Here is a 20,939-nt window from a genome sequence, read left to right as displayed (position 1 = left end):
TCCCCGTCCCTGGGATTCTCCAGGCAAGAACACTGGAATGGGTTGCCATTTCCTTCTCCAGTGCATGAAAGTGAAAAGTGAAAGTGAAGTCGCTCAGTCGTGTCCAACTCTTAGCGACCCCATGGACTGCAGCCTACCAGGCTTCTCCGTCCATGGGATTTTCCAAGCAAGAAGAGTACTGGAGTGGGTTGCCAGTACTCATGCTGCTGCTGCTAAGTCGCTTCAGTCATGTCCAACTCTGTGCGACCCCATGGATGGCAGCCCACCAGGCTCCCCCGTCCCTGGGATTCTCCAGGCGAGAACACTGGAGTGGGTTGCCATTTCCTTCTCCAATGCATGAAAGTGAAAAGTGAAGTGAAGTTGCTCAGTCGTGTCTTTTTCACAGATGTTCCTTAAAAACCTGTAACTTTCTGGAAGTGTTTGTTCTCCTTGGACCAGTTGGGTGGGATGCCCTCTAGAAGTGATCCTCATCATCAATATGCAACAATTTCTGAGTACTTGCAACCTGACCTTCCCTGGTGCCCCAGTGGTAAAGAATCTGCCTGCCAATGCAGAAAACGTGGGTTTGATCCCTGGGTTGGGAAGATCCCCTCGAGAAGGAAACGGCAATCCACTCCAGTATTCTTGCCTGGGAAACCTCATGGATAGAGAAGCCTGGTGGGCTTTGAGCTATAGTCCATGGGGTTGCAAAAGAGTCAGATACAACCTAGTGACTGAACAACAACTTGCAAACACACTGACAATTATTTTTGCCTCTTTAATAAAGTCTCAATTTCGTAAAGTCTCAATTTCAGTTTTCTATTGAAAAACGGTGCTTTAATACAGTAGATCAATTAAGAAAAAAAAACACAGAAATCAGAAGAACATTTTTGTGACAAGCCTCTTTATCGGGGTATCTCCCTTTACCCAAGGTGGTGAAACAACCGACATGAATGTTCATCAAATCCTCACAAGTAGCTCCACTTTTATTTTCAAAGTGGAGCTCAGAGAGTGTAACAAAAGTTCCAAGTTAACCACGTCACTGTTTTATTCTCACAATAGATTTTTTTCCCAACTCCTTTGAAATTTTAGACTTCTATGTAAATATATCCTTCTACATTAAAGCTATTCCCCAACTCACAAAGACTCCACTCACTGTTAATTTCTATGGACACATTTTCAATCACTCATTTTATGCACTATACAAAAATCCTATCTTTCTGTCAGCAGTTAAAAAGAGAACCTAAAGGCTCTCAAAGGACCTTCTACCAAGTCACCAAAAGAAAATCACCAATATCCAAAACTTTTTATAACAATAAAAATTTGTTTTTCAAAAACGTATTTACAGACTGAAACTCCAAATTCTACATTGCCATCAATGTAATATACAAGAGCATACAAAGCCCTAGGAAAGAGAAAAGTATTTCATTACAAAATATTTGTGATCAAGAAAATATCGCTTAACTTTAAATAAAGAATAGGAAAAGTGACCGAAAAATAAATATATTTAAAGATGTCCATTTTCACAAATAACAAAAAAGTACACAGATAACAAATGAAGCTAAAATATGCAGGAGCTTCAAAATGACTCTAGCAGCGCTTGCGTAAGTCTGTTATACAGCAATGTTGTTTAGACTCCTCTCTCTCAGTGTTTGGTTATAAAAATACAAAAAGAGACTCAAGAGAGGAGGATTTCAGTGAGCTGGAATTCATGATACGATGAATAGCCAGTAGACAGGGACTGCGCTGTAACCCTGGCCTCTTGTTGCTAGCAAAACCATTCCACCAAATAAACTAAAATCCCCTCTTCCCCCACTTTTGGACAAAGGAATTCTCAGTTACCAACATAACATTCCACCGCCAACAAGTAGTTCCAGTTCTAATAGCACTCTTGGGAGCCTCAAGATAAAATACTGTGTTTTATAAAAGTTCAACCCCTCTTTTAGTCAATGTGAACTACATTAACCCAGAACTCCTTTTTTCCTCTTAAATCCATTTTTACACTCACAAATGTATGATCTGTCTGATTCTGCTTCTCTAAATCCTCTCTCTCTTCCCTCCAGGCGTCTGTTGGTTTCTGAAGTCCTTGGAGATCTCCTTCAGTGCCAGCTCCAACCTGTAGCATCCAGGACCAGCCCTGGCCACCTCCCCCATCTGTCCTCCTGTGTTCCCTGCACCCCACTGAAACTCCAGAACACAAATGCAATTAGGCAGAGGGTACACAGTGTATCCAAAATAGTTAAACTCATTCTGAAGACTTTAAAGAGTGTCCTAGAGGACTTTTCAGTGAAAAGATATCGTGTCAACAAAGTCTTGTAAGTATGAGCCAAGCTTTCAACATTTATCACCAACTCCACTGTAAAATATTGCACATGATACTCTGTCTTTTCCTTTAGTCTCTACAGGAACAAAACAGAAAAAAAAAAAGAAGAAAACAAAAAACCCAACCACATCTGTTCAGACACCAGAGTAAGTCTAACTTGAAAGTAAGATGCCTGAAGCATGTACTCGCTCAAGTTCAAAGAAACACTCAAACAGGATGAAACCCAGTACTGAAGGGCACTACGGGAGGAATGTCAGCCTCAGTCACAAATCCTTGTGACCAGGGGGGACTGGTCCGGCAGGTATAAGACAGGTGGGGAGCCCACACTACTTGAAGGGCTGCGGAAATGCGCGTCAAAGGAGCTCGGTGTGATTCCAACTTCACCTTTCAAAAAATCATCTTCCTCATCTTCTACCACCTCCTGCACAAAAACAAAGATTACAAACAAGATTGCAAGCAGCAGTTTGAAATGCTTTCAAGAATTCCTTTCCTCAGGAATGTGCTACTTCTGGAGAAAAAAAAAAGTGAAGGAAAAAAAACCTTCATTTTGAAGGCTCCCTCTGATGCATACTTCTTTATTACAAACCATTCACACAACTGCTCATGACACATTGTGAACATCTCTTTAAAATCTGATTTTTTTTTAAAACAGATTTTAAGTTCAAGGAGGACAGGTAACATGATATATCACTCTTGCTCAATCTAACATAACATGGAATGAATAACCACCTTCCTAAAATGCAAAATTTAAAGAAAAAATAAAAATAAAAAGCATTCCAATGATAACTTATGAAAAAGCAAGGCACATTAAATCTGATTTTTAATGGAAAAACGAATGTGCCACAAAGAAACAGATGGTGACATTCCTATCTTCACCAACTATTCATGAAGACCTACAAAATTAGTGTGAACTTCTGGGGACGTTTCAGCAATAAGCAAATTTGAGACTGTTTCTTGGTGGTAACTATCAAGTGGTAAAGATCTAAATTTGTTAAGCTGATTTTTAATTATCCTTCACGTCCCAGAGTCAGCATGTGAGCTATATGGTTTGAACAATTCATTAAAAAGCAAGCAGGACTTCCCTTGTGGTCGAGTGGTTAAGAATCCGCCTGCCAACGCAGGAGACACAGGTTCAGTCTCTGGTCTGGGAAGATCCCACTGCTGTGGAGCAACTAAGCTCTCGTGCCACACCCACTGAAGCTTGCGCACCTGGAGCCCATGCTCCGCAACGAAAGAAGCCACTACCATGAGAAACCCACACACCACAACAGAGTAGCCCCTGCACATCGCGACTACAGAAAACCCACACAGCAATAAAGACCCAGCGCCGCCAAAAATAAATATATAAATCTTTAACAAACAAACAAAAAAAAAGGCAAACACTCTTCTCACAAGAACATAACCTGCGTCTGGTGTTCTGTAATGGCTGAATGAACAAATGTAGTATTCAAATATAACACTGCCTTTAACTCTTTGAGATTCCCAGAAAAGTGTATTGAAATCACAACTTTATTTACCTTTTTAATCGGTTTCTTAAACTCCTGAAGCTCTTCTGCACTCATGTCTTCCCATATCTGATAAAGAGGATCGATGAATTTCTTTGACCTGTCAAAAAGATCACATTTCAAAATCAAATTAAATAAATACTAACAGCGAAAGTCATATATTTATTAGCTCTTTTCTCACAAGATCCAAAATGAAAAAGCAAAAACTATAACTCAAATAACAAGTGTCCAAAAATATCCTACGCAGGATCTGTTAACATGGCTCCTTCTTTGTAAGAGCACATCCACTCACATAGATGGAGTATTATACCTACTATTTCTCATCTTTTCATTTCAAGTGAAAACTACTTCGACTGTGCAAAGATTGACAGTGAGTTATAGTATGTTCAAACTGAAGGTCAAACTCTATTATTCTAGAACTTCCTTTGCTGCTAGTTACAGACTGTTGTAACAGAAATTCTGCTTCCTTATATACATGTGAAGTTAAGACTGGCCTGAGGTTTTCTGTAATTATCCATCCAGAAAAATCATTTGGCATTTGCTTATATCATGCAAGACTATGGGATGTGGTCTCTAGAGGAAGGAACGAGTCATTTGGGAGAAATTTATGAGCAAAGAAAAGGCAGCATCCTCCTTCTCCAGCCTCTTTTATGTTCAAACCAACAAGTTTCAAGGATGACAAAAACCCCTTGGTATCAATCTGGGCTCCTACTGAAGTAGACCCTCAGCAGCCTCAAACCGGCTTCTCCACACTGGGCCTGGAATACACACGAGGAGACCACGAGACCCTATCAAAGGCTAGAAGAGCCACACACGACAAAGAAACGCTAAATGCTGATCCTGGGAAAGGCATATACACACCACATTTAAATTCACCACTGAAAGGTCAACTGTGTAAGACTCACCTCTTCAGCACACAAGGATCAAAGGGGAAGAAGGTGTCCAGTGGGTTCGTGCAGGTCTGCACCGAGTCCCCCCCAGCAGTGTTTCTGATAACGGGCAGCATCTGGCGGTTGTTCCTCTCAATGAGGGTGTAGCAGAAGACGAGCTGGTATTTGCTGTGGAACAAAACCAACACCGACAGAAGCATTACTGTGCCACAGTTACTCTGTATGGACACGCCCATTTCTGTGTGACAACCACCCCAACACATAGACCTTACTGAACATAACAACTGCAAGAAAAAACAGCATAAAGTAGAAAGTAATCCTTTTTGGGAACAGTCCTCTGGGCCTACTATTTACAACTGGCAAAGGAGGAAGAAAATGTACCATCACTTTAAGAATATGAGAGTGGACTTAGATTATTAATAGGCACCACTCACTGAAAACAAATGGGTTCACAGTAATTGTTATAATTTACAAAATTATGTAGCTGTCTACTTATTTTTACTGTTTGTAAGAAAATTAGTGGGTTGGTGGAAAAAAGGGCTTCGGATTTCACTGAGAGAAAATACGCATTGTTGATGGAGAGACTTGGCTACTGAAGAAATTAAGACGGGTCCTAAGGGAGAGACATGGGGTTTACTGAATCCCAACCTCAGAAAATGGTAAAGAAAGGAACAGGGAGTGAAAACACTTAAGTGGACAGAAGACCTTGCAATAAAAATCCATGGGACCAAGACGCGGTCAATCCCTCTTCGGGTTATGACTTAGCAATTCACGATCATCCACCGGGCCGCTTCTTTGAGATGAGGACTTAGCTCACTTCTGTTAACTCCCGGCTCCCCGCTTCCCTCACACAGTACTCATTCAGGCAGCTGTTCTCAGGCTCTCAGCTCATTACTGCAATCTTAAGTGCCATATGGCTGTTTCGGTTCCATTAGCCAAGGATCACAATTGACTCTTGGTGGGAAGGTAGTAAGGCAAAACTGCACTTTGCAGTATCTGGTAAAACTGAAGGTGTGTACTTCTATTGCCCAGCAACTGCACTTCTGGTGACAGCAGTCTGCCTGTGCGCCAGGACACACATACAACCATGTTCCCAACACTGGAAAACTAAGGCAGCTTGCTGCTGCTGCTAAGTCGCTTCAGTCGTGTCTGACTCTGTGTGACCCCATAGACGGCAGCCCACCAGGCTCCCCTGTCCCTGGGATTCTCCAGGCAAGAACACTGGAGTGGGTTGCCATTTCCTTCTCCAATGCATGAAAGTGAAGAGTGAAAGTGAAGTCGCTCAGTCCAGTCTGACTCTTTGAGACCCCATAGACGGCAGCCCACCAGGCTCCTCCGCCCATGGGATTTTCCAGGCAAGAGTACTGGAGTGGGTTTCCATTGCCTTCTCCTTAAATCCCAACAAAGAATTTATTTTTTTAAATTACGAGAACATTACACAGCAGTCAACATCAAAAGACAGTCATATGGGTCCACATGGTTAACTCAATAAGTATGCAGAAGCAGCAGCTACAGAGTAATACTTAAGATCCTTGACACAAACCTTTATTTCCACCCCTTGCTTGCAGCCTCCCATCTTACTCCTCACCTCCACCACTAATACCAGCCCCAAATCTCGAGCCTCTATGACCAGCCTGCCCCTCAGCTGCAGCCCCTACTCCTACCCACACATACTCTACAGGCAGCAGCCTCTGCCTTGCTCCATCCATCCTTATTCTCCCAGAGACTATCTTCCTGCAACATGCTAGAAATGTCCACCCGCTGGGTACTATTGCTGGTTGGTTTCTTATTTTCCTACTATCATTTTTGAGATCTCAGGAGAGAGAGAAATCCTTAGACTAGATACCCACTGAAGGAAAAATGAGGCTGCTGATGTCTAGGGGAGCAGAAATTATCCTTGTCTTCTAATAGCACCATCTGTTGAGCATTTTAAGCTACGATCTGACCCCATGGACAGAGGAGCCTGGAGGGCTACAGTCCATGGGGTCAAGAGGAGTTGGACACAACTGAGCGACTAATACTTCTTTCTGTCCTCAATATCTTAATTAGAGGCCCAAGGTCTCCAATTCACTTTCTACACAAAGCAGGATAGTTCAGTGAATGCTGACAAAGGAGCCAGCCTGTCGGCATTCAAACCTTAGCTCTGCCACAGTCTACCCATGACTTCTCCCAAGTCATTTAATCTCACTGTGACCCCACCTTGTCATTTATAAACAGCGGTTAGTAATACAGTCATAGGACAGGTGAGTTCTGTGTAGAGTGCTTATCGGAACCGTGCTGGGCACACAACAGACGCCATGCATCAGCTGCGGCCACAAGGCCCCCACTGAACCATTTCCCTATTTGTTGGATGTTTATCTCATGTCCAGTCTATTTTTATTACTATTATAGGAGTCATTCTAATAAACATCTGTGGTTTGTACCTCTTGGCTTGCGAACTTACTTCAAAGTGCCTGAGCTTCTGCTGAATGATCCTCTTTAGATTAAAAAGCAGTAGCAATTTCCAATGCCACCGAAAGTATAAAAACAATACCTTCAATGCAGTGTTTTCTGCAGGCACTGGGTTACTGGTTTTTAAATGTCTTTTTGTTATGAATTTTGTTAAGTAATATCACAGAAATTTAATGGAATTTTACAATACTAACCTAAGCTTACTCTTAAGTAACTTCCAGAAATAAAGCAGAAAGAACTTACTTTGTGATTGCGGCAAAAAAGTTAACGACTGAGGGCAGGCAAATCTTCAGAGGATTCAGCTGACTCATCACTATCCGTTCAAAATTTAGACTCTGAAGGTACCTCAAACCTTTGATTAAAAAACAAACAAAAAAAATTTTTTTTAAGGTGCAAACACATGAGTCTAAGCAACACTCATTATTCTATATATTAAAAAAAAAATTTTTTTAAAGGGTATTTGCACAAATGCTTTAAAGGTTCATGTAGATATTCACATAGTGCAAAGCCCAAAGAACATCGTTTGTCTTAACCACACGCATTTATGACCAAACCAACTTTTCTAAAGAAAAGAGTTTACTCTTTTAAAGATCCAGGAAAGTAAAGATACATTCCCAGTGGGATATGAGCTTATAAGACAATTTGGCACTCAGATACATGCAAGCTCAGCACATGCTGACTGCAGAGAGGGAAACACAGACCATGTGATCTGACTTCTGCTAACAATCACGGAATTATTAAGCAGCTGAGGAGCACAGTAAATTCTCCATTCCCTCGAGGTAATGACTGTACAGTATGGAATTTCTCCTTCCTGAATTCCATATATATATATACACACACACACCAATATGACAGTTAACAAAACCAACAGCAAGACTTACACATCTTAAATTATCCGTAAAGTTGAGCCTATTTTTCAGGTGTCATTCACTGTACTTCAGGGTTTTTTTGTTTTTATAACAAAACCATGGAGGTAGAAGGAAAAATTAGGTAGATACTACTGTCTTGGGATCAATGACTATCCTTATTAAAAAGAACACCACACTTATTCTAAGAGGTGAGCAAACCAACTTGTGTCTAAGTATATTTTTGTTAGGAGATTCTATGATCTATATATTCTGATAAAAGTAACTAAAAATGCAATAATGTAAAGACTTACAAGAAATAGATCATCTTTAACTAAGACTCTTAGCATTTATTTTTACAGAGAAAAGCACTGATTTTACTTACCTTGTGATAAAACCTTGTCCTACTACTGTTCATACACCTATTTTTAAGCCCCCTATCTTTTTAGTAGTAGTCATGATATAAGAAAGTACATGTAATGCAACATGTACAAGCCTCAGTTTAGAGCTGTGATTCTCAACCAAAGGCCACAGTGCCCCCAAGAGAACATCTGGTAGTGTCTGGAAGATAGTTTTAGTTGTCACAACAGAGGACGAGCAGGGCGAGTATTGGCATCAAGCGGGTAGAGAGTGCGAGATGCTGCTGGTCACCCTATTATACACAGGACAGCCCCCACAACAAAGGATCATCCAGCCGAAGGTATCAGCAGTGCAGAGTCCGAGAAACTCTGGCTTAGAGGAAATAGCCTATTAAACCATTTGCGTTATTCATGAAAATGAAACAATTTAAACTGACTTAACTGACGGTGTTCTTGGGGACTACCTTCAGCTGTAATACACTAACCCACAAAACAAGCTTCATCTGGTAGATTCAAATTTTAGCTCTTAGAAATTAGCAAAACTGTAAACCAGTAAATTAACTCAAGTCTTTGGATATAGGAGCATACCTGGAATAACCTCAAGCTTCAGGGTCACCCTCACCTGGTTTTAATTTCTCATCCTGCCAATAAGTTACTTCCCTGGGGTTTGGTCTCGTCTGTAAAGAAGGGATGACGTTTGCAGTTCACTGGGCCGTTGCAAGGATGGGATGGGATGGGATGGGATGGGATGGGGGCGGCATGGGGGTGGGGGCTGAGGATCAAAAGCGCCGAGCCCGGTGCAGCCACAGCACAAGTGCTGAGCCACAGCTCACATCTGACAACGACTCCTGCTGCCACCTTCTAAAGCGCAGCTTCTCAATCACAAATCCATTGACTGTTAAAAAGGCGGCTTAAGGGACTTTTAGGGGCCCACAAGCTGCTAGAAATTATTTGTAAAAGCTTGAGTGCACATGCAGTTTTCTAACAAACAATTTTTGTCAAAAAAGTAATTAATCTTCATTCTGAAGGATAACTAGTACATAGGAAAATCCAGTTTCATATCCATCAACCCCACATCACTGACCTTCCTTCAGGTTTCCACTTAAAAGCTGCTTGTGTCTAAAAACAAAAGTGTAGAACACAGCTTGGCAGGCTGAATAAAATGGTCCGTGGAGAGCGACGTCACAAAATGCCTTTGTTCCTGAATCCTGGTTATTAAGGTATACGTGCAGCCAGTTAACCAAAAGATCTAGGCATGATTTTACAGTACTAGAGAAAAGAAAAATTCAAGTCAACTTCACTTGCTTCATAACACACTAGAGTGACACAAAAACACACAATTGCCTCTCATTGCAAACTCAGAAAAGTCTGTCCACTGGCTTCTTTATCTATTACCCATGGGCACAGAGGAGAAGCAAGCAAAGGAAAGAATGGGCAGGTGGAAAGGCAGCCTTCCATTACAAAGTCAAGAATGTGGACCTTCCAGGACAACAGGAAGGCCCCTAAGGCGGCCTAAAGTGTCAAGAGTTGGAGAACAGTTTCTCCTGGTCAACTCAGAAGGGCTTTTCCGATGGCCTCCCAGTCCTCTTGAGGGAAAACGGTTAAAGAGGAGGCATGTCTACCCACATCTCAGAAGAGAAAAACAGCCTGGCTGACTTCACCATCCCCTGGGGGTTCTGATGAAGTCCTGTGGTCAACAATTTAGGACAGAATACCCAGACAGCTTTTAGTTGTCAGGGAAGGGTTTTTAATAGTGTTCTGGCCCAAGGATATCTTCATGGATCACTAGAAGAAACAGGCCCAGCACTGGCCTCCTAAATAGATCCATTACCTTCAAAGGGGATTTTTTTTCTTCAGCTTTAACAGATACAATTGATTCGGAATGCAAATGAAAAATGACAAACCTATAAAAAGAATCAAAACAGTATACAACACTGTACACCATCCACGAAGACAAACGGATCTTCATGTTCAAGTGCAACGATACAGATGACAAAAGCTTTGCATGTGAGGTTTTACAGTTTAAAAATGAGACATCTTATTCTGAAATTGCCTCTTGGAAATATAAACATCTTGCATAGAGTGGAGAAACAAATTTTTCACTTTAAAGACAGGCCACAAAAATAAGGCAGTTATTTCTCTAACTTGAGACAATACTATATTCTTTTTTAAAGCATGATAAGAAAAGCACTTGGAAAATCAGGTTACTTACATAAGAGGAATAAATTTAGCTCTTGCCAAAAAGCTCCCAATATAATTTGCAGCAGCTTGCCTGATGATAGCAGGATTATTTGGATCCTGCAATTTTTTCCAGAGATGTTCCAAAAATGCTTCCGCAAATCCCTATAAAAAGAGAACGTGTTGGTCACCTCTTTTTCTAATGCTTCAGATATTCTAGCTAGCAGAATTCTAAGATTTTTAACTCACCAACATGGGAAAGCTCCAGTATCTCAGTTATACTGCTAAATAATGAACAGGGTCATCAAGGTTCTTATTTTGAAAACACTCTGAGATAATACTATCAAAAACAAAAGGCGTTCCCCAGCTTTAAATAATTCAATGGATGCCCAAACCAGCTGAGCATCAGACGTAGGGCTTTGGAACCCCACACATTAGGACAGGACTCTGGGATCCAGCAGTCTGTAAAAGCTCTGCTAAGTGAGAATTCTCTGGCGGCCCGTGCTCTCACTGCCAGGGTGCAGCCAAACATAAATAAACAAATAAAGCTCTATGACTCTGATATTTAGCCGTAACTAGAAAGCAGTGCTTATCCACACTCACATGGGAATCCCTTTTGCCATACCCTCCAGACTGCACATAACAAACTTAACCAGAAACAGAAACGAGGATTAAAGTACAGTTGATATTTGACTAATTATGCTAACTGTAGGGGAAAAACTGACCAGTTCACCTTCTTTTCAACGAAAAATGCAACCTCCAACTTCTCTCAAACAGCTCTTTTCAAAAGCTACTAACATATGCTTTGGGGCAGATTGAGTTTAACCTTCCTACCCATGACCAGTACTCTCCTAGACTAGGACTAGGAAGCTATGAAATAGTGCAAAGAAGAGTCCTATGTTCTTTTGTTTTGCTTTGTTCTCAAAATAGAAAAACAAACTCTTAAGTTTTAAAATCCTGGATTAAAACTTTAGTTTGGGCTAGTTAATATCAACTGAAACAGAATTAAAAAAAATAAAGTTGCATACTGTATATGAGGTTTTTTAAAATTGGAATATAATTGCCATACAAATATGTCCATATGAGATTTTAGTGAAGGCTCGAATTAAAGGGAAGGACACCACCTAGTGGACCAAACACAGGATGACGTTTTCAGAGCACAGCTTCAGGTGAAGGAATGCCCTCTCCTCCTTCTACAGGTTGAGAAGGGCTTTCTATTTCACTAGAGGCACTAAGTAAAATGAGCTCAAGACAAAGAAGTAGTCAATTCATGGTCCCTCTTCAACATTTCCCTTCACCCCTCATTTTTTTAAGGAAAATTTGGGGCAAGAGTAACAGAAGCTATGATAACACAAATGACATACTCACCAATTTAAAGCTACAGAGGTAAAACATGAAAAATTGCACATGGCAAGAGGCATGGGTGGGCAACAGGAGCTTGTCAAAGATGGTTATGAGATCTCGATACAAATCTTTTGTTTTGTTGTTATCAATCTTACCTGTGAAGAAAATTTGGCATTTCAGTTTATTTATAAAGACATTATTTTCAAGCCACCAGTTTCATTTACCACATTTTTAAAAAGCAAACAAGACCATTAAGAAATACTTCATCCGTGTAGCTAATGGGGGGTCGGTGGGTGGGGGCATAGGATGCCATCTTTATCTGGCACAGAGCTTCCATTTTAATTATAAAAATCCAGGACTGGTAAGGAAGTGGGCCCTTATCTCACACACACCACTGTGATTCTACACACTGGAAAATCGCCATTTACAAGTTCTACTGCTAGGAATTTATCGCAAGCAGACAAGTGACAATACAGGTCTAAGTACGTTCATTACACTGTTACTTATAATGGAAATACAGCAGGGGGAGGAAAAAATAAGAAGCCAGTTAAATCCATATGATTAATAACTATTTTAGAAGAACCGTGAATTGTATGAGAAAATGTTCGTAAGAGGTAAAAAGGGAAGATTATAAAATACTACATATCGTGTGATTCCCCCCGAGAAGGCAATGGCACCCCACTCCAGTGCTCTTGCCTGGAAAATCCCATGGACAGAGGAACCTGGTGGGCTGCAGTCCATGGGGTCGCTAAGAGTCGGGCACATCTGAGCGACTTCACTTTCACTTTTCACTTTCATGCATTGGAGAAGGGAATGGCAACCCACTCCAGTGTTCTTGCCTGGAGAATCCCAGGGACAGGGGAGCCTGGTGGGCTGCCGTCTATCGGGTCACACAGAGTCGGACACAACTGAAGCGACTTAGCAGCAGCAGCGTGATTCCCCAAATCCATTGAGAAAAACACATACACCCATACAAATAGAACAGAAAAAAAAATGCTAATAATGGTTCTCCAAATAGGACTGTGACCATATAAACTGTCTTTTTTTAAAAACTCCTTTCCTGTATTTTCCAAATCTTCTCTAACCAACATGTATTACTTTTATAGCAGCAAAAAAGTTAAAGTAGTAACATTCTCAACTCAGATTCAAGCCCTATTATTCTGAATGGTTAAGTTTCATTCTTAAATCTGAGAAATGCAAATAGAAAAAAACTGCTTTTTTCAAGGCAAAGTGTCTAGACTAAAAACCTAAAAATTCCATTAGGGCAAGAAACTTATCAATTTGTCCACCAACACTTGGAACAACCACAAGTACCCAGACTGTAAATTTCAAGCGTAACACAAGTGTGCGCATGCACGCATGCTAAGGCGCTGCAGTCATGTCTGACTCTGCAATCACAGGGACTGTAGCCCGCCAGGTTCCTCTGTCCATGGGATTCTCTGGGCAAGAATACTGGAGTGGGGTGCCATGCCTTCCTTCAGGGGATCTTCCCGACCCAGGGATCAAACCCACATCCTCTTAACATTTCCTGCATTGGCAGACACGTTCTTCACCACAAGCGCCGCCTGAAAAGCCCCAAATATCTACTAAGTGTGCGTATGCTTGGTCACGTCCAGCTCTTTGCAATCTCGTGGACTGTAGCCCACCGGGCTCCTCTGTCCAATACTGGAGTGGGTTGCCATTTCCTTCTCCAAAGTATCCACTTTACCATTCTTAAATGTCTCCAACTTGAGGTCCACCTTCAACTGTCCAAACTCCACATATAATCTTTTAATACAGTAGGCAGTGAAAAGATCACCAAGGCCTTTGAAGACAAACAACTGAGTCTGGGTCCCAGTCCCACTATTCTCAAGCTACGTCACGGTGGCAAACAATCTCTCTAAACTTGCTTTTCCTCATACTCAAAACAAGGATTTTTATAGTGGTTTTCCATCAGTATGCCCAGCACTGTGCATCACAGCTGTGACTTCTGCAGGCTGTTACCATCCACATAGCAGACATCCTTAATGTAGGACAAGAGTAAAGACAGGAGGATGTCTAGGCGCTCAGCCATGGGATGGACCATCTGATCGAGCCTTCCTGGATCAGCCTTGGTTTCATGGTCAGCTTCTTCATCTTCATCCTTTGAAGGTAAAGTAAAAACTGACATTATAAAAACTCAGTAAAAGTAGTTTAGGGAGAAAACTCTGAGGTAACTGTTTCCTTTAAAAGACAAAGAGAAAACCCGGAAATCTTCCCAGGCAGGGGCTCTCAACCAGAGGCATGAATCAGAATCACCCTTGGAATCCAACAGGAAAGCACAGATCCAGCCTCTGATGCTCATGTACAAGAGCTGCCTACAGTGTGGCCATGCAAACATCACAGATTTCCCCCAGGTTCTGGCACAAACTATTGGTGCCAGGTTTCCTTTCCTGGGACAGGGCACCCACCCCCTCAGCTGCTATAAGCACTGGCTGCCAACTCACAGCTGCCCCCTTCTCCAGAGAACTGCCTTGGCTCCTCCCAATCAGACCTAGTAACTGACATGACGTCATAAGAGGCCATTCCCCCGGTCCCAAGGTAGGACCTACTCTGTTCTGTAACTCATGCTCCAGAGCTCCTGGGGGGGGATCAGCCTGCAGTGGCTTCCAATCGAAACCCCCAAATCTCACCTCCTTCCTTCCCCTGCCCTTTCCTGCTTCCCCACACCCTGTGTCCCAAGGGCACCTGAATCCCCATCTCAGGCTCCTCCCAGTGAACCCAACTTAAGACACGACTCCGAGCAGAGAAGCACTGCATAAAGGTACATAATTTGTAGAACACAGAAACCACACTGATGTGCTTTTCAATGTATCACTCCTCCACAAACAATATGGGGTGTACAGAAACAAATTTAAGGAACAGACGGAAGAATAAAAGGGAAACAGACTTCACCAAACCCAAATTCAAAGCCTTGGAAATGTACTCTACTAGTCGATGAGCAACAAGGCAGCAACTGCCCATTTAAAGAATCACTTTCAAGCCTGCCGAACTACTGCTTTAACCCACAGCCTTGAAAAAGGTGAGGAGCCATTAGCTGTCTCTTGCCACCCTCTGGGACTGTGAGGGTGTATGTCTGACTACATTCACAAATGCTGACCATATTAAATAGGGCTTCTGTGGCATCAGCTCCACCACCAGTTTGAGCTGCTGTTTCCTCAGCATCCTCAATATCCTGCCGGGATGCATTCACCTACATCATAACAAAGAAAAAAAAAAAAGAATAAAAACATATAAAATACAACCACAGTATTCAGCAACTGGAAATTCACCTAATGTACATGTTCTAAAGATATCCACACTAGTGCCCTATACAGCACTGTAACTCAATACACAATTATGGCACAAACCTATAAATGAAACTCAGTCATGAAAGAATTGACAAGATTGTAAATCAAGCACCCTGTACTACATATTTTCATAAAAATCAATACAAACTGTGCTATGTTGGTCTATATCAGATAGCTTCAAAATTTAACATTTATCCCAACATTTACTAGGCACAAGGCACATGCATGGTATATAAGAGCATAAGATCAATCAACAGAAAATTTCTAGATAACTTGTTTAACATACCACTCAAATATGCCTTTTAACATGTCTATATACATGACGTTCTTCCTAAATGTACTCTAAAATGTTCCATAAGCATACATCAGAGAAGGACTTTATGAAGATTATAGATGCAGGTGACCAGAGAGGTTTAACTCCAGGTGAACAATGCGCCAGCCCACCCAACCTCTGGTCTTTCCTAGAACTCCCTCCCCACTACAGGATCAGCGTGCTTCCCATCGAGCCCTATCTCGTTAGTCCACAAACCTCCTCTCCCCAACCCTGAAACACGCCTCTCACCCCTGCTTCATCCTCTCTCTACACCGCAAACCCTCACCGGGTCTCTAGCAGCCCCGCTTCCTAACTAGCCACGTTCTCTGCAGCAACAAACTGCCTCCGAAACACCACACCCAAGGACTCTGCTTTCCTCAACCTCCTGAAGAAGGCCAGCAACGTCTCACGCTGCTGAGAGAAGCCAATCCTCCCTGGGTGTCCAGACTCTCGCTTTCCCTCCCACTTGCCAGTCTAACTCTCTCTCTCTCCTGTCGGGTCTGCTCAGTCCTCAACCTGCAGCTTCAATTCTCCACCCAGTTCCCTCACCCACACCTCAACCCATCCAAAGAGGAACTCGTCGTCCTGCAACTTCCTCCTGACGTTTTTTAATACTGTTATGGCAACACCAGGCTTTCATTCCACAGGGAGCTACCTTTGAAGGATTCCTTTCCCTTACCTCCCCACTCCTCTACTTCCAATCCAATCAAGGCCCTTTCTTCCACGTGTCACCAGAATCCACCACTTTCTCATTCCCTCTGCAACTTATTTACTGCAGGTCACTTCCTCGGAATGTCTTCCCAACTTCTGACTGCAACAGGTTTTCTAGCTCATAATGCATGTGTTCCATCCACAGCATTTACCACAATACTTTTCCACTTACATGACCATCTAATTAATGCCTTGTTCCCCAACCACGAGAGATAGGACTGTCTATAAACACACCAATGTTCAAAGGAAATGTTTAAGAAATGTTCAATGAATGAAAGGTGGAACTGCAAATTCTTTTCTATTGTTGCTACTATTGTTTCAATTATTATAACAAATACTATAACATAATATTTGGGAAAAGAAAATTGAAGAGAAAACAGATTATCCAATACTTACATCCAACTTGAGTAGCTTTTCAACAACAAGCTCTAGAATTTCATGCCTCAAGGTCGGAAAATACACACTAATCCTGAGTAAGTTATGAACATAACATTCCTAAAACATAAAAAGATAGAAAAAAAGATTATCAAGCAAACAGGAACTACACTGTTTATATACACACTATCAGCGTAATTGTGATTTATATACTCCTACAGTACTTTTAAAACAGGTTTGTTGATACACAATTCACCCACTTTAAGTGTACAATTCAATAGTTCTCAACTATTCAGAGTTGTGCAACCATCACCCTAATCAATTTCAGAACATTTTTATCACCCTAAAAAAAAACCTTGTATCTTCCAGTAATGTACCTCCTCCCAGCCCTAAGTAACCACTGGTCTACTTTCTTTCTCTATGAATTTGCCTAGCATAGCTATTTCACATAAGGAGAATATTACAACATGTGGTGTTTCAGCATAATGTTTTCAAACTTCATTCATGTTGTAGCAAGTAAACCATGTTTATTGTTGACTGATATTCCAATATGCAGGCATAGCACATTCCATTTATTCATAAGCTGCTAAACAGTTGGCTTCCATATTTTGGCTACTACGAGTAAAGCTGCTTTGAACATTTGTGCCAAAGTTTTTAGGGGGACGCATATTTTTATTTCCCTTGGGAGCAGTGGAAATGCTGGTTCATATGGCAATTCTACCTTTTATGAGGAACTGTAAGGCTGTTTTCCAAAGCAGCTGTACCATTTACCATTTACATCCCCACTAGAGCATGGGGGGTTCTGGTTTCTCCACATCTTTGCCAACACTTGTTATTATCTATCGTTTTGAGTACAGCCATCCTAGTAGGTAAGAAGCAGTATCTCGTTGTGGTTTTGACTTGCATTCTCCTAATGACTAAAAATGTTTAGTTTTTCGTGTGCTCCTAAGCCATTTGTATGTCTATTGTGGAGAAATACCCATTCAGACTCTTTGTACATTTTTAAATTAGGTTCAATAAGAGTTCTTTAAATATTCTAGATACAAGTCCTTTATCCAATATATGATTTGCAAATATTTTTCCATTATTTAAGTTGTCTTTTCATTTTCTTGAAGACTATGAAGCACAAAAGGTTTTAATTTTGATGCAATACAATTTAACTGTTTTTGCTGTGGTTTCTTGTGGTATATCTAGAAATTGTTGTCTAAGATCACAAATATTTTCACCCACATTTTTTCTAACAGTTTTATCCAATTTGAGTTCAATTTTGTATATAATGTGAAAAGAAGTCCTATTTCATTCTTGGCATATGAACATACTCCTGCCCCAGAATCAACTGTTGGAAAGACTGTTTATTCTCTTCCCCACTGTCCTACACAACCGATCACTATTGATCGGCTGATCAATGTGATCATTATTGATCACATTGATCTGGCACCCTGTGACTATACTGAACTCATTTATTACCACTAGCATTCTTGTGAATTCCTTAGGATTTTTCTGAATATAAGATCATGTCGTCTGCAAAAAGAGACAGTTTTACTCCTCCTTTCCAATGTGGGCGCCTTTTTCTTTCTCTTGCCTAACTGCCCTGGCTGGAAGCTCTAGAGAAATACTGACCAGAAGTGGCAAAAGCGGACACCCTTGTTTTGCTCCTTATTGTGGGGAAGACTTCAGTCTTTCACTACTGAGGGTAAAGACAAGTTTTGAATTTTTCATAGATTTTTTTCATAGATGCCCTTCATCAGGCTGAGGAAGTTCTCTTCTGTTTTTGTCACAAAATGGTTTTGGCATTTTTCATCTACTAAGATGATCATGTGGTATTTACCATTTATTCTACTGATACAGCCTATTATGCTACTTGCTTTGGGAGTATTAAATCAACTTTGCATTCCTAGGATAAATTTCAGTGCATAATTCTTTTTTGTATGTTGTTAGGCTCAGTTTCCCAGTATTTTGTTGAGAATTTTAGCATCTATGTTCATAAGAGATACAGAATTTGTAACATTCCAGTTGAAGCACACTCTCACAAATATCAACAAAAGTTATTAACTCTTTAATACCTGTAATACATTATTTAGGAAAAAATATTCTGTATTTAGAAGGAAACCACTGTTATTGAACTCTACACAGATGATCTAAATATTATGCAAAAGACTTCCAAGACTTCATTAACAGAAGGCTCTGCCTTCAAATAAGGCATGTTTACAACTAGTAATAAATGAACTATTATCTTCCAGCAATTCCTACCTGTGTTAACATTAAGTTCTATCTAGATATTTCTGAAGTGGACTCTACCCTTGACACGCACACAGGAATAAGAGAAAAGGCACTGAGAATCCTCAGTCAGTGGCTTGCTAAGAAAGGAATGAGTCAAATTCTTAATCTTGAGTTTAAAATTCAGCAGACAAAACTTTGAAGAAAAAGACCCAAATTCACCTAAAACTAAACCACACAACTTTTCCATTATTTCCCCCATGAAAAGATTTCTTACCAATGTTCTCTCTGATTTTCGAACAAATGGAAATTTTTCCACCAGTATTGGCATAAGAAACCATGGTGTGCTATTTAAAAAAAAAAAAAAAAAATTTCAATAAATCCATGATAAGGAGACTTTCTCAGAAGGTAACATTCCCATTCTAAGAGCAAATATGGATACAAGAGGCAAAAGGCGACTCCTACCTCAAGCAACTGGAAGTGAAAACACCTCAGAGAAAATCTGTAACAACTTAGGGAAAAATAAGCTTCTGCTGAGTTTGATATCATCAGGATATTAAAGGAGGATTCTTTTTTTTCTACAAAGGTTTTAACAAAGAGCTTCAGTTTAAAATCTAAACACTTCCCACTACACGTGTTATTTTTAAAAGGAGAAAAAATTACCAACTTGGACTTTTTAAAGTTAGCTTATGTGCTAAACTTACTGGGGGAATTTGAAGTTCACCCCTCCGAAAGAAACCTACATATAGAGCGAATTTTTATTCGTAAGACAAGACACAAACACACAGGCGGTTCTCACTGAAAAATTTTGGCTATTTTGTCTGTTGAAGTTAAAAGCAAAAGTCCAACCACCATAAAAAGCTGGAGAGTAGACTTGGCATACAGGTTTTGAAAAATAATTGAAGACAATGAATAGAGAACTGAAATGCCATTTTTTCTAAACTGTGATATGACAGCAATGAGATACAAAAACATGCTGCATACAATTTGAGGTTTGATGCTGTGGAGATTTTATAATTTTCTGACTGATCATGATTTTCTTGAGACTTAAACACCACAATACAAAAAAGTAACTGAAGTATACTCACGATGGGACATATCTTGCTATTATCTGTAAGGCTCTGTGACAGGTGTCAAAATTTGCAGGAAGATCTACAGGTGAAAAGGGAGAGCATGAGCATTAAGATAAAACTGAAAACTGAAAAATTACCTACTTAAGGCTAAAATCCCCTGATGACCAAAACTGAATCATCTGTCAGTTAAATAATCACATGTCAGCAAAATAATAATCCCAAGACTTTTCTCCATGATTATCAATGAAGACTGTAAATAATGCCAGTAACTGCAACTGATTGCATAGTAATCAGTTAAATATAACTGAGATTCTTTTTGTTAGATATATAACAAAAAGACTCCATCAAAGGTTGCCCTTTGTTACCATCTATCTGTGAGACTAAGTCCTGGAGGAACAAGGATACTCAGACACAAGAGGTGGCCTCTGTTTAACCCTCTTTGTACTTACTCTCATCTTCATCATCAGAATCCGAAACATCTACGTCACCTTCTTTAATAACCACTCGGGCTTTTGAGGAAAAAAGAAAATATGTTATACTTCTAACATTGATCTAAACAAGCAACAGCTACATAAAAAAAGCAATTTTTCTGTTGTCCAAACTTAAGACAATAAAATTTACAATGTGGGCATGAAGTTTAAGCAGCTAAAAATCCCTGAATTCCAAGACTTCACCAGAAGCTCACTAAAGGGAATTAAATCCATAAAAATCACAGCAACAAATAAATCCAGACACTTCCATGGAGATCATTATAGGGAACAGACAAGTACCAGAACTACTGCTGCTCCAGTAAGTATCCTGGCCTCTTCCATGGTGGCATAATCTCCAAAATACAGTGGGAAGGCAGCCTTTTTAACAGAGATATTTTTAAAAAGAAAACTTGAAGCAAGCAAAGAGCAATGACTTACGAGGTACAAAATGAGAAGCAATCATGCTGAGACATGGTCTAAGGAAGACAGTTTGTGCTGATACAAGATTACCAAGGAAGGATAAATACTCCTCCACCACTGTCTGACTTCTGTTCAACCACTTCAATCTCTAGAGATGGGAGGGAAAGACAAAAGAAAC

The 20,939-nt window shown here is 40.5% G+C and overlaps 1 protein-coding gene across 1 annotated transcript in view; it reads right to left on the bottom strand.

Moving 5' to 3' along the window:
- Nucleotides 1-743: 743 nt before the first annotated feature.
- RRN3 (RRN3 homolog, RNA polymerase I transcription factor) overlaps nucleotides 744-20,939 on the bottom strand; it is a 28,122-nt gene continuing 7,926 nt past the window's right edge. Inside the window, exons 5-18 of the mRNA XM_070779704.1 lie at nucleotides 20,780-20,909; nucleotides 20,321-20,380; nucleotides 19,887-19,950; nucleotides 19,076-19,145; nucleotides 16,603-16,701; nucleotides 14,993-15,085; nucleotides 13,858-13,996; nucleotides 11,899-12,029; nucleotides 10,565-10,695; nucleotides 9,437-9,621; nucleotides 7,392-7,500; nucleotides 4,713-4,865; nucleotides 3,820-3,907; nucleotides 744-2,723 (exon numbers count right to left, since the gene is read on the bottom strand). Of these exons, the coding sequence (XP_070635805.1) occupies nucleotides 2,562-2,723; nucleotides 3,820-3,907; nucleotides 4,713-4,865; nucleotides 7,392-7,500; nucleotides 9,437-9,621; nucleotides 10,565-10,695; nucleotides 11,899-12,029; nucleotides 13,858-13,996; nucleotides 14,993-15,085; nucleotides 16,603-16,701; nucleotides 19,076-19,145; nucleotides 19,887-19,950; nucleotides 20,321-20,380; nucleotides 20,780-20,909 (1,614 nt within the window). The 3' untranslated portion in view covers nucleotides 744-2,561. The remainder of the gene's footprint in view (nucleotides 2,724-3,819; nucleotides 3,908-4,712; nucleotides 4,866-7,391; nucleotides 7,501-9,436; nucleotides 9,622-10,564; nucleotides 10,696-11,898; nucleotides 12,030-13,857; nucleotides 13,997-14,992; nucleotides 15,086-16,602; nucleotides 16,702-19,075; nucleotides 19,146-19,886; nucleotides 19,951-20,320; nucleotides 20,381-20,779; nucleotides 20,910-20,939) is intronic.

The sequence above is a fragment of the Bos indicus genome, chromosome 25 (assembly GCF_029378745.1).
Source record: "Bos indicus isolate NIAB-ARS_2022 breed Sahiwal x Tharparkar chromosome 25, NIAB-ARS_B.indTharparkar_mat_pri_1.0, whole genome shotgun sequence".
NCBI classification, from domain to species: Eukaryota; Metazoa; Chordata; class Mammalia; order Artiodactyla; family Bovidae; genus Bos; species Bos indicus.
This window is presented reverse-complemented; position numbering and strand designations above follow the sequence as displayed.